This window comes from Pleurodeles waltl, chromosome 5 (assembly GCF_031143425.1).
Source record: "Pleurodeles waltl isolate 20211129_DDA chromosome 5, aPleWal1.hap1.20221129, whole genome shotgun sequence".
Taxonomy (NCBI): domain Eukaryota; kingdom Metazoa; phylum Chordata; class Amphibia; order Caudata; family Salamandridae; genus Pleurodeles; species Pleurodeles waltl.
Window position 1 is genome coordinate 1,601,773,306 of NC_090444.1, and position 12,809 is coordinate 1,601,786,114.

At 41.8% G+C, this 12,809-nt stretch overlaps 1 protein-coding gene across 1 annotated transcript in view; it reads left to right on the forward strand.

The window, feature by feature from the left end:
* Window positions 1-12,809, forward strand: part of ATP6V1C2 (ATPase H+ transporting V1 subunit C2) — a 268,763-nt gene that overhangs the window by 245,687 nt on the left and 10,267 nt on the right. The window contains exon 12 of the mRNA XM_069235932.1: window positions 1,752-1,881. Coding sequence (XP_069092033.1) covers window positions 1,752-1,881 — 130 coding nt within the window. The remainder of the gene's footprint in view (window positions 1-1,751; window positions 1,882-12,809) is intronic.

Below are 12,809 nucleotides of genomic sequence, written 5' to 3' on the forward strand. Positions count from 1 at the left end.
CTTCGGAACTTGTGGTGTTACGAGCACAGAGATGAGTTGAGTTGGGATCGTAGTATGGGTGCAAGAATCAAGCAAATCTTGGACAAAAGATCATAGTAAGCTGTCACGTAAAAGGAAACTGGTGTATGGTAGCCACCCGCCATGTTGAGCTAACTCAAGATTTGCTACAATCGTAACTGGATCTCCGTCCTTTACTCGTAACACCACAAGTTCAGAAGCTATATATTATTAGAGCAGTTTTTTTTATTTTCTTCCTGATCCTTGACATTGAAGCTATGCATTCTCTTATACTTACTATATCTTGCCCAATATAAGGCCATTAACCTAGGACGGAGAAACATTTTGTACCGGCTATGTGTTTCTTTGGATTAAAGTGAATCCACCTAATCAGCCTTGCTAAGGTCCAATGTAGACGAAACACCTGTTTGTTTTTCTCTCACTTTACATCGTGCCACTACCTGTACCATCGCTTCATGCACTAAGAAAAAACACAAGTATTTTTAGACTTCCTCAGTAGTTGAATACAGACTCTTTACTAACTTTCATTCTGACACAGAAAAGAAAACTGTCCTTTTGTAATGTAACTCATCATTGTACAGCCAAAGATTCCCAAATGGAAATATATCATGGCTATTTTTATTTTGAAAACGTTTATAGAATAAAAAACAAATAGCTTCCCTTCATTGTAATTCCATGTCATCTAATTGTGTGCAAACGCTACCACAAAATGTAAAAAATATTGTGTACAAATTAGCCCATATAACGTAATTTGGAAACTTGGCCCAGTTTGGAAGGTTGCCCATGTGGAGTCCTGAATTATCTGGGGGAGATTTCAAAGAGCAAAGGTGTGCAAAATAATAATAAGCATTTGCAATGCAATAGGTCTCGCATATTTCGAACAAGTTAACTGTCATCTTTTGACAACAGCGCCCACTAGCAAAAACAAAAAACAACATGAGTGGAAACTGAGAAAAGACAACTTAACAAAATAAAATAAAGTTAGCTTGAAAAAATAGAACTTTGCAATTTTGTTTGTCCTGCTGGGCACCATTTTCCCAGTCACAACCCCTCTGCGGGGCACTCGAAGTTAAAACAAAATAGTACCGCGATTACATCGGGAGCAGTGGACGGGTACTAATTAAGTTGAAATCAATTAGTGCTTGATCCCTGCTCCACATAGAGGAATGGAAATGATGCCAGAGATGCCTTGACGAATTATGAGGCTGTAAAGAAAAGAACCACGCAATCCAATAAATAGTGAGCGACAGGCAGGCTCTATGCCCTTTACTGAACACAACAGCGACTCGCATAATAGACGCAGGCTCATGCCCTCGTAGGCTCGACACTAATAATAAGAGTATTTGTAAATGGAGGAGGAAGAACCGAGGACAAACCCCAACCTTTACAATATTTCCATGCACATGCAAGATCTATCCTAGAATACAGTTCCAAATCTTTTGAATTAACCGTGCAAGAAAATGAAAATAATATATTTAGAACCAACTAGAAAATAAACATAGGTTTAAAAACACACAAAGCAGCATCAAAGCAAAGGCTTCACGGTTAATTATCTTTCTGTAATGTTAACGTTTGCAACTTTCTATTGTTTGGATAATGTTGTCGTGCCTTCTCAGCACGTGCTTCAAAATGAAGTTAAAATTCTAAATTATTTTGGAAAAAATATGACAGTACTGCTGCTTTTAAACATGTTGGAAATAACCCGAGGAACCTATGTATTTCACTTATTTCAGGTACGGGCTGCCAGTGAACTTTCAGGCAATGCTCCTGCAAGCAAACAAGAAATCTACAAAACGCTTAAGAGACGTTCTAAATGCCATCTTCAAACATTTGGACGAGGCGGCTTCATCTGGGATGGTAGATGTATGTATTACATTTTTCTAGTTAATAATGCCTAAACCCAGTTATACTTAACAGGAATTGCGTAAACAAAACGACGCAATTCCGGCACAAACGAAGTATAAATATGCCCCTTTGTGTGACTGAAACACATTAGTGAGTTTTGTGAATGCCTGCATCCACCGATACTGTCACAGGCAACAGAACTGCACATTGTGAGTTACTTTCACTCATACTTAGGGCCAGATTTAAAAGGCCCTATCGCCACCGGAGCTTCACTTTTAGTGATGCTGCGGTGGCGCTATGCAGTGCGCCATATTTACAAGGTGGCGTTAAGTCACTTTTTGTGGCTTAACGCCACCTTGTAAATACGGCCCCTTCACACACAGCAGTTTGCATGGAATGGGTGTGCAACTGGTGTTGCTGTGGGCGTGCTATACCAACACCCATTTCATTTTGACTCCTCCACAGATTTACGAGTTTTCGTAGGGTGGCCTTAGCATGGCACAACGAGGAGAAATGCTTTCATTTCCCCTAGTGTTTTGCCTATATGTGCTGCATTCTGCAGAACACATAGAAAGAGCAAATCACCATTGAAGATTGTTTTTGTGCAGAAAAGTGTTCCTTCCTGCACAAAAACAATCCCCCCCACAGTGCAGCCATCCTTGCACCATGGCTCAAGGGTGGCTGCATTGGCACTCACCAGCAAATTTAGCGCCGGCGCAGGGGGCAACACAGGGGGTGCGCCGTATTCTATTAAATACAGCTAAACCCTGCGCTTTGAAAATGACGTAGTGCGGCACTGACAAATGTGGTGCAGTGACACGTTCCACATTTTCTTTTAAATCTGGGCCTTACTTTTATAGAATGCTGGTCCTGTGCTACTCCAGCAAGAACATAAGACATTCAGAGATCAATGCCAAGCTGCCGGAAATAATTTCCACTCGTGTTGGTTTAATATTTTCAATTTATTTCAACTAAAAGTATATTGATATTTTACCTTATGTTGTGCTACTGCTATGTTATTGATGTTTGTACTGCACATGACTGCCTCTAGTGTGGTATCAAGGCACAGCGCCTAGAATGGGCATTGAGCATTGGTTCTGGAAGTATGCAGACCCTGGGCTGAGGACTTGAGCATTAGTAGCGGTGTGTGCGTGTTCATGAGAGTGGTGCATTGCCATTGGCACTGAGGTGGTTGTCTCGAAGCAAGAGTGTGCATGGGTGTTTAGCATTTGGTACTGAGGTGGGGCAGGGAGAACATGCAGGCGTTGGGGACCAGCGAAAACGCAGCCAGAGGGTTGTCCTTTGCTGATGCCCTCTTTGCAGATGAGTTAATAAGCATATACAGGAGAGATGGGGTGCAAGCATTTTATTAGTTGCTCTTCAGTACACAGGCATCTTGTAGACTGTTATAGCTCTCTGCGGAGAAGAAACATAAGAGGAGACTACCGTCACAGGAAGGGGAATCTTTTTATTTTTGTTTTTAATTTAAAAAAATCATCGAGTCAAGTCCAACAACTCTCACTTTCTACAAGCAGGACATTCCCACCAAAAACAATGTAAGAAAAAGGTAATGGACTTCACTTATTCAGTGAGATAAAAAGAGAAGGCAACTGAAAATAGAGATCAATAGCTATGAAGTCTAAACCTAGAAACTGGTTCTTTATATTAAATAAAAACAAATTATTTTAGCACATACAAGCACCAGGAGCCCAGAGCCTGATGGAAGGCGTGTGCAGGGGAAGGAAATGACATGGCATGCTATGGCGGGAGCACCTTTTCAGTGGTCAGTAGCAATTTTAGTTAGCCTCATATAATCTGTAGTATGGGTGTAGATGAAGGCAAGGGGAAAACGAAAGTGATATTGATCGTAGGATTGAGTGTTAATAAAGGGATGGGACTTCGTAGCACATTAATCCGAGGAGAAGAGCTTTTTCCACCCATAAAGTAAACCACTAACCGATCTCACATATATAACAATTTTCCAGCAGTCACGGATGAACGACACCCAGACGTACACCTCTGAGTACATTACTAAACACGCCCATCAGCACTACAACCTGTATGGGAAACGGTGCATAAGCATGGCCACATCTGGTCAGGAAAGAACTAGCTCAACAAACAAACATCAGAGGGACGAACATAGTTGACAGGCACACAACGTCCCCATCCCCTCCCACACACTCACTGAGCACCTGATAGGATTACATCGACATAAGCACCTTCAGCACTGCTCATTGTTGCAATCTGATCCCTCACCAAAACGAACCTCCCTTGCGTAGATATATGCAAATGACCAACAATATACCAATATACCACCACCTCACTAGATGCGAGTTGCCGTCGGCACACAACCGCGCTCTATCTGAGCCAAGACAACGCTCATTTCACAGCTCACACTGACACACAGTCAAAGAGTACATAAAAATGAATGTAACCCCACCACCCTCAGCGCTTCATTCCTAACACCCAGGTCACACACAGTACACAAACTACAAGAACAAACATGATGTAACAACAGAAAGGCTGGAGGTGAGGGAAGGAGTGCACAAATGGACCAGTTCTGCCATCGTCCATTAAACACACTGGTGCACGTCAGCCGTCCATCCTGTCCAGAGGACCGCGCCAGAGTATTCTAATCCCAGCCGTTTGTTTGCACCAGATTACACCGTGCAATATATTGTTAGTTGCAAGTGGTATTTCAGAAAGTAACATTTTGCGCAACTTTCAAATACTTAAGATGCTGTCAACCAACAACATATTTAAATATTACTGACATGAAAATGGCTGTGTCTTCTGGCTGCATGCAGTTTGCAGTGTCAGCTCTTAAAACGCCTCCTACACACCCTACACCGTCTTTCCCTTTATGATTATAAACGAGCACGATTATTTTTCTATAGGGGTCCACCCACTTCCCACCACATTGACAGACTTTCTTTCAATCCTATTAAGAATGGGTTTACTTTTGCGAAAAAAACACCAAATATTGAGGTTGGAGCACCAGTGTTTATCAGTGGTCATAGCTATTCTCTTGCTTTTTAGGGTCGAGCCTGCATTGCATGCGCTCGCGCATGCGTATCACAGTGAGACGCTTTAGTGTTTAGAAAAAGGCTCGGAGCCCTGTCGACGTCACGTCAGTGTTTTTCATTGGTTCGTGGGCTTGCCTAATAAAATCTGCTTGCTTTCATTAGTCGAAGGCAAGCATACGTCATGCCTTTTCCGGTGGCTAGCCCTCCTCGAGCGCAGCGACCAAGTACAGAAAACATGCGAGGCTCGCTGTTTTCCATCGGTCTCGTGGACTACTTTTTCTCTAATTTACTAGTGCGATCTCGCTTGGCAGAAGTTGAGCGCTTTACATAGTTAATTGCACTTTTTCAGGTTATGTATATAAATGCACTTTTGCCGATAGCTGAAAAGTCGGGTTAGGAGTTTACAACGCTATCAGCTCTAACATGAGCAAACGCGAGACCCGTTGCATTGCAAATGCTTGTTTTAATTTGTATTCTGGTACACGTTCTCCTTGTGAAAAAAAAACAGGAGCAGAAGGGGAAAAAAAAATAGAACAATATTAACTGCTCACGTCTCATATGGAGCATCGTGGTGTCTCTGAGCTCGGACATATCTTTTATAGGAGAGGGAAATGCCCAGAAAGATGTAGTGTAGCGTCACTATGGATTGGTACCAGCCCAGTCTATACAGAGGATACAGTTTAGTATATTGGCCCCATCCGCAATGTTAAAGCGTATTCTTAACACGTGCTGAATGTTACAGGAGTGCAGACTCAAGCTGAGAAAAGTATTTTTTGGCTTGAGCTTTCCCAAATAGATGACAGAATGGACAAGAATAAGTATTCATTTTAAAGGTTTATCGTAGTACATAGAACTAAAGGGCAGCTTTGTTGAGCACTATAAAATAAGTCTCTCTTTCATCAAGAAATATCCAAAGTATCGCAACCTCAAAATATGATATCGATGGGTTGTGACTGATATTTCTCCTCGCTAGTATCCTCATGGTCACAGTCTTTTAAGCTAACCGTGCCTTCTGTGGATAGTGTGTAATATCAGATGAGAAACCCTTAAATTAAGGTAGCTTGAAATTCTCTTTCATATTCAGCATTCTAGTCCAAGAATGTAGTTGTGAAGGAGTAGGCGTATTATAGGTCACTGTGACACTGAAACCAGCAAATGCCTTGGTGATGGCATAGCTGTGGGGTATTGTTTTCCAAAGACCAAAATGTTGACTGAGCTGAACTAGCTTCATGGAAACTACAATGGTCACTGTGCAGGAAGAAGGTGAGTATGTGTGATGCACCTTTTCTGAATTCCTGTCCTCATGTCAAAGTCTGTTTAATTGGTACAGAACACACAAGTATGGTGATCTATTGGAAGTAATGAAAAAGCTCTCTCAGGCCTATGCATAACCTCATTCTCTATCCAAGGAGGATCGTTATATCTCCAGGTACGTGTGCAGAGATTTCAGAGGAAATTAAGGGGCATAATTATAAGCCCATTGCGCCACCTTAGCTTAGCCACAGTTTCATTTTTTTATGCTAAGGTGGTGCTAAGGTGGCTTTTCTGCTGTGCCATATTTACAAAGTGATGTAATGCTTGCCTTGCGCCACTTTGTAAACCCTTGCGCCACATTATGCCTGCATCAGGTATAATGTATGCAAGGGGATGTTCCAGCGCAGGGATGCCCAAAAAAATGGTGCAGTGAAATTTACATAATTTGAAGCATCATTTTTTCTATCATTTTTAGTGCCTGCTCAGAGCAGGTGTTAAAATGACACACCCATTATATTCAATAGACCTCCCTGTAATTTGCTGCACTAGCGTCAAACGTTTTGATGCTAGTGTAGCAAAGCGCCACAATAGTGTCAAAAATGTTGATGCTATTGTGCTAACAACTGCCATGGTGTGCCGTATGGTAAATATGGCACAACCATGGTGTCTTTAGGTGCCGGTGGGGGGGGGGGGGCACAAGAAAAGTGGCACATCATCTGTGATACACCACTTTCTCGTAAATATGCCCCAGTGTCCCCAAGGGTGGAAGATCTCCCAGCCCACTTAAGCTAGGAAGGATTGCTCAGAACCTCTGAACACTGGTAGATGTGGCTAGTTTTCATTCTTGATCACAACAGATCAGAGACAGAGTCTATTCTACTCACTCTTCTTGACAGTGACTCTTTGTGAAGCCAGTGAGTAAAGTTTAATATTCTTTCCATTCAACCCAAGTTGGGACCCAAGAAATGTCACTGATGTAATGGAACTACACACCTCTAATAGGAGCAAACATAGTGATTTCTCTTGCTGAACAAATGTACTCGAGAAATGAATGTTCCTCATAACCACTGTGTAAAGATCCCGCCTTTATACAACAAATCACTTCTTTGCTGTATGTAGTTAACAGTACAATCACTTAATTTCATTCTAAACATGTTGCATGTCCAGCATATCCCACATTGGTGTGTTTTGCTTTGAGGAAGCTTCCAAAATTTATGTATAAAAAAGAGGAAAGCACTTGGGCCAGATGTACAAATATTTGGTCGCAAATTACTGGTCTCAAGTTGTGACCACCATTTTTGTGATTCATTTTTAATGAAGCATACTTTTTTAGAGGAGTTTCTTAAAGGAAACAGGACAGTATTTAAAAAGAGAAATTTACTTTTTTTGTATGTTTAAGAGTTGTCAGTGGTCTTCTGGACCACTGCTGACTCATCTTTAAATATTTATTTACATTCACAAAGATGAGTGCATTACCAGCTCTTTGAGGTGTCAGTAAAATATCATTTTTTGCGATGGATTTCAGGTGGAAAACACTGTTACATAATACTGATTTGGTATTTAGATGGGACTCCTACAACATGCCTAATCCTAATTTAGGATTAGTACATGAGAAAACAAACATTTTAACTGAACAATGAAAATGGAGTGTTTGCAGCTAGTACTTTGTATATCTTGCCCTTGAGGCCCTTTATATAATAATGTGATGCCTTGAGGTTCTTTTAGAAGAACTGTTAATAGTTTTGATAGCCAGTGTGAACATCCACATACCTCTGTGTCTTGTAGAACTCGATTTGTTTACGCTTTATCTAGTGAGATTAACCTTATAATCTTCACTCCTACTCTGATGTCTTTTCTCCTTCCCATGCTGTCATCAGTATTAAGGGGCATATTTATACTTTTTGGTGCAAATTTGCATTAACGCAGTTTTGAATCAAAATGTTTTGCACCGGCTTGCACTATTCTTGAGCTCCAGCCGGGCACCTTATTTAAGGAATGGTGCAAGCCAGCGCAAAGGGTAGGCTAGCATAAATTACGTTACCCGGGTAGGGGTGGCGGTATGGAAGAAGGGGGTTTTGCACCAAAAAATGACATTAGGCAGGTTAGAGTAAAAGAAAATTACTCTAACCAGCCTAGCAGCATTTTCTGACGTGAAACCATCCATACCACATGACTCCAGTCTTAAAAAAGACAGGAGTCATGCCCACCACCCCAATGGCCAGCACAGGGGGCCAGGGTCCCCTGGGCATGACCATTGCACCCAATGCCATGTTGGGGGGGCACTAAAAAAAAAAACTCACCAGTACTTACCTATACTTACCTCGGATGGGGTTCCCCATCCTCTGCTGTCCCTCTGGTGTTCGTGGGGGTGTCCCTGGGGCCTGGGAGGGCACCTATGGGCTTATTCCATGGTGTTCCACAATGGAAGTAGGCCCACAAGTCCCCTAACGCCTGCCTTGACCCAGGCGTTAAATAATGGTGCAAAGCAAGCTTTCCACCATTATTTGACCCTTTCTCCCCCCGTGCATGATTTTAGCACAGGGGGATAAATATGGCACCTGGGCCATAAAGTCATTTTTTGCATGGGAATACCACCTTGCATCTCATTGACGCAAGGTAGGTTTCGACATCCAAAAAATGACTTTAACTCCATAACTTTGGCACTAGATGGGACTAGCGCCAAAGTATAAGTATTGAGTTAGTTTTGCATCGAATTTGCGTATAACAAAGATTTAAATTTGGCGCAAAACAAGTATATGTATGCCCCTCAGTTCCTCTTGAACAGCCTGTCCCACAGGCAGTGTGTACATGCAATGCTCCTCAGAGAGACATCTGGGGCCAGATTTCAAACTTTGACACAGCACAAGATAACTCGCTGCACTGCACTGCGTCAAGTGGCTTGGCCAATCTGACTTAAGGATTGCATTGCCCATACAACACCCTGCGTGATAAATCTGGGCCCTGATTTCCTCATTAAGAGCAAGATTTAAGAGCTAGGTTCACGGTCTTAGCTACCGGGCTCAGTACAGTATCTTTTCAGCCAGTGAAGCAGGGAGATGCTCTCCCATTGTCCTCGCCATCACTGTCTCAGGGGCAGGTCATCTTCATTAACCCACCTCAAGGTTACTAGAGCAACACCACAGGGGATGATAGTAGCCAATATAGCTCTGCGCTGTTTTTCTAGCATGCACAACACAGCACAGAAAAAGTGGTTGCTGTGCTACTTGAAAACATAGCAAATCTGGGCCTTAGATGCAATGATGCTGGCCGAGTAGTTGCCAAATTATGTATCACAGTTACCCTTTGTTATACTTGGAGTGGAGCCCATCTTCCATACAGTGTTCGGAAATGCTTCGCCAAAGTAAAGACAAAATGGCACACAGACACCTGCATTGTGTCATTGCACTAAGGAATTGTTTCCTAAACTAGAGGGTCAAGACCCACTGGTGGGCCCTGACCGATTTTTGGTGGGCAAAAGGCCAAACAATAAAAAAGATGCCCTAAAAATTCTGTATCTATCTTGCTGTGCTTAAAAGACAGAGGTCAAATGTTAGGCTATGTCTTCTGATAAATTATTGTTTTTTTAACAGAGGGATTGGTGTTTACAAACTCCTATCACTTTGCAGTCAGAGAAAGAAAAGTAAAGTGAATTATGTGCCAATTTCGTTTGGGTAGAGAGAATGTGAAAGAAGTTCCGTAGGATGTCAATTTTCATAGTGCACAACAAAATGTAAATACCTGTAAGTGAACTGTAGACATTCAACAGTTAGGAAAACAAAAATGAAGCACATTTTTTGTAATTTTTTAAAGTGTGATGGAAACAAAGATTTTAATAGGATTAAAACAAATCAAGACACTTTACATGGTGATGCACAAATGTTAAATGTTCACTGTAACCTGATTTCCACAGATTAGCATTTGTGTTTAATATAGTTTTGTGAGTACAACTGTTTGTCGGTGCAAATTTAGTGGACATTTCAAGGAAAAATATGCTGTCTGTAAATGAAAGTGTGCTACCCCACGATGCTTTAGTTATATTAAAAAATCACCCGCCACATGTCCATTAACGGTAGGTGGGTTGTGAAACTTGTTTTCCAAAAATTGGGCCTTAGTTCTAAAATGTTTGGGAAGCACTGCATGAAGGTATTTTATAAGTGATGTAGAGGGAGTTTGCATTCTCGCCACCAGAATGCAGGAAATCCCAGCGGTGTAGCTCCAAGGGCGGTTGTTTCAAAGGTTACACCCCGTAAAAATTTAAATAGCTGAGTACAAGTGCTTTTAGTCCGGTAATGTGAAGTTTTTGTCCGAGATCTTCTCAATGCTGCTGTCACTTTCTCCAGAACAACACTGTTAACCCTGTGTTTTTGTGAACCATGTTCCTTGAAACAATCAGTGATTCTGGAGCATATTTTATACTGTCATGATTCTCAGTTTTCCAGGGTTTTGCATGTGTTAAGTACTGATTTGCATCATGAGTAAAGTGACAACTCTACTGATTCAGCACGGGGCCCTATCTTTTCATTTTGGGTCTGATTAATTTTTTTTCTGTGTTCTGAGGGGTGAAGAGATAATTTACCAGATTATTCAGATCAATTACATTGCAACTCAGTAATCACACATTAAACCTCAGAGTTCAAATTAAAGTTTCAAAGGGCTTTATTACAGACTTGAAGCCAAAGTTACTTAGGTGAGTCTCAAAACCATAGTATCGATATACAAAATCACCAATGGAGAAATAAGACGTTGCACAATATTAATCCGAAACCACATATATAAGACTAAGGGGCATATTTATACCTTTTGGTGCAAAACTGCATTAACGCAGTTTTGCACAAAAAAGGTTTAGCACTGGCTTGCACCATTCCTGAGCACAATCCGGGCGCCATATTTATGGAATCGCGCAGGCCGGTGCAAAGGGTGGGCTAGCATTAAAAAAAATGACGTTAGCCGGGTGGGGCTGGCGGTATGTGAGAAGGGGGTTTTGCACCAAAAAATGATGTTAGGCTGATTAGAGTAAAAAAAGATGACTCTAACCAGCCTAGTGTCATTTTCTGACTCAAAACCATCAATACCACATGGCTCCTGTCTTAGAAAAGACAGGAGTCATGCCCTCCACCTCAATGGCTATCACAGGGGACCAGTGTCCTCTGGGCATGGCCATTGCACCCTGTGCCATGCCGGGGGCCCCAAACTGGGCCCCGATGGCACTTTAAAAAAAAAAGAAAATTACTTACCTATACTTACCCTGCTTACCTGGGATGGGGTCCCTCATCCTCCGGTGTCCCTCTGATGTGGGTGGGGGTGTTCCTGAGGCTTGAGGAGGGCACCTGTGGACCCATTCATGGTGTTCAACCATGGAAATGGATCCACAGGTCCCCTAACGCCTGATCTGACCCAGGCGTTATATAACGGTGCAAAGCGAGATTTGTACCATTATTTATCCCCTCCTCCCACCCGTGCATCATTTTAGCACGGGAATAAATATGGGACTATGGGATTAGCACCATTTTTTAGATGGGAACGCCTACCTTGCATCTCATTGACGCCAGGTAGGTTCAGGCATCTAAAAAATAGTGCAAACTCCAATATTTTGACATTAGACAGGTCTAACGTCAAAATATAAATATGGAGTTAGTTTTGCGCCAAATTTGCATAGCAAAAATGACCCAAATTCGGCGCAAATTGGGGTATAAATATGCCACCAAGACTTCAATAGCAACTAATCCGGAAAATCAGGAAACCTACATACTGTCTAGATTATAAAAATTAAGAGCCTCGTTTACAACAAACTGGTGCATCAATCATGATACACCGGTTTGCTTGTGCCGCCCTGCACCCCTAGTGACACTATGGTAATGCTGTATTTACAATACAGCGCACCATTGTGCCCGTTTGCACAGCTGCATCAGAATTTCTTATGCAGTTGTGACGCTTTGCTGGACTACTGTCAAACATGTTGACGCTAGCCAGCAATGCTCGGGTAGGCCTATATAAAGCAGCCTAGCGTCACTTTAACGCCTGCCCTTCAGTTCAAAAGAGGTGCTGGGGCATAAAGCAGCATAGAAAGTATGAGGTCTGTACCTCAAAAGGTCCTTTCTAAGCAAGGGGCAGAGAGATTCTGAATCTCTGGCCTACTAAACCACACGTAAATCTTAGTTTTTCCAGGTCAGGTGTGATGACATAATGACCAAAACTATCATTTAAAAAAAAAAAAACTCCAAATCAATTATAACTAACACTTCAGTCTTCCTAAGCCTGTGGTACTCGACCTTGACACACCCTTGCATTAAGGAATCTCAAAATATATAGTTGCCAGTGCCAGGATACTCCTTTCGCCCAGTAGCGCTTCTCTCAGACTCTTATCTGTTGTGCACAACTAACTCCTTGTTAATTTCAGCACCTGCATGTTTGGAAAAACAAGCTTTCACGTTGAATATTAGAACATACAAAAAGACTGGTCCTTCACTCCGACAAACTAAAATGAACACAAATATACTTTTAGTTCAGTGTGCTATTAATGTCTAGCTTGTTGAACATAAGATGATTATAAAGAATAACTTTTCTAAAATACTATAACATTGACGTTCTTGCAAATGAGTATTATATGTGGCTCATACGAAACATTAACTTTCATTGTGCACTTTTACTAATATGTTTCAGTGCACT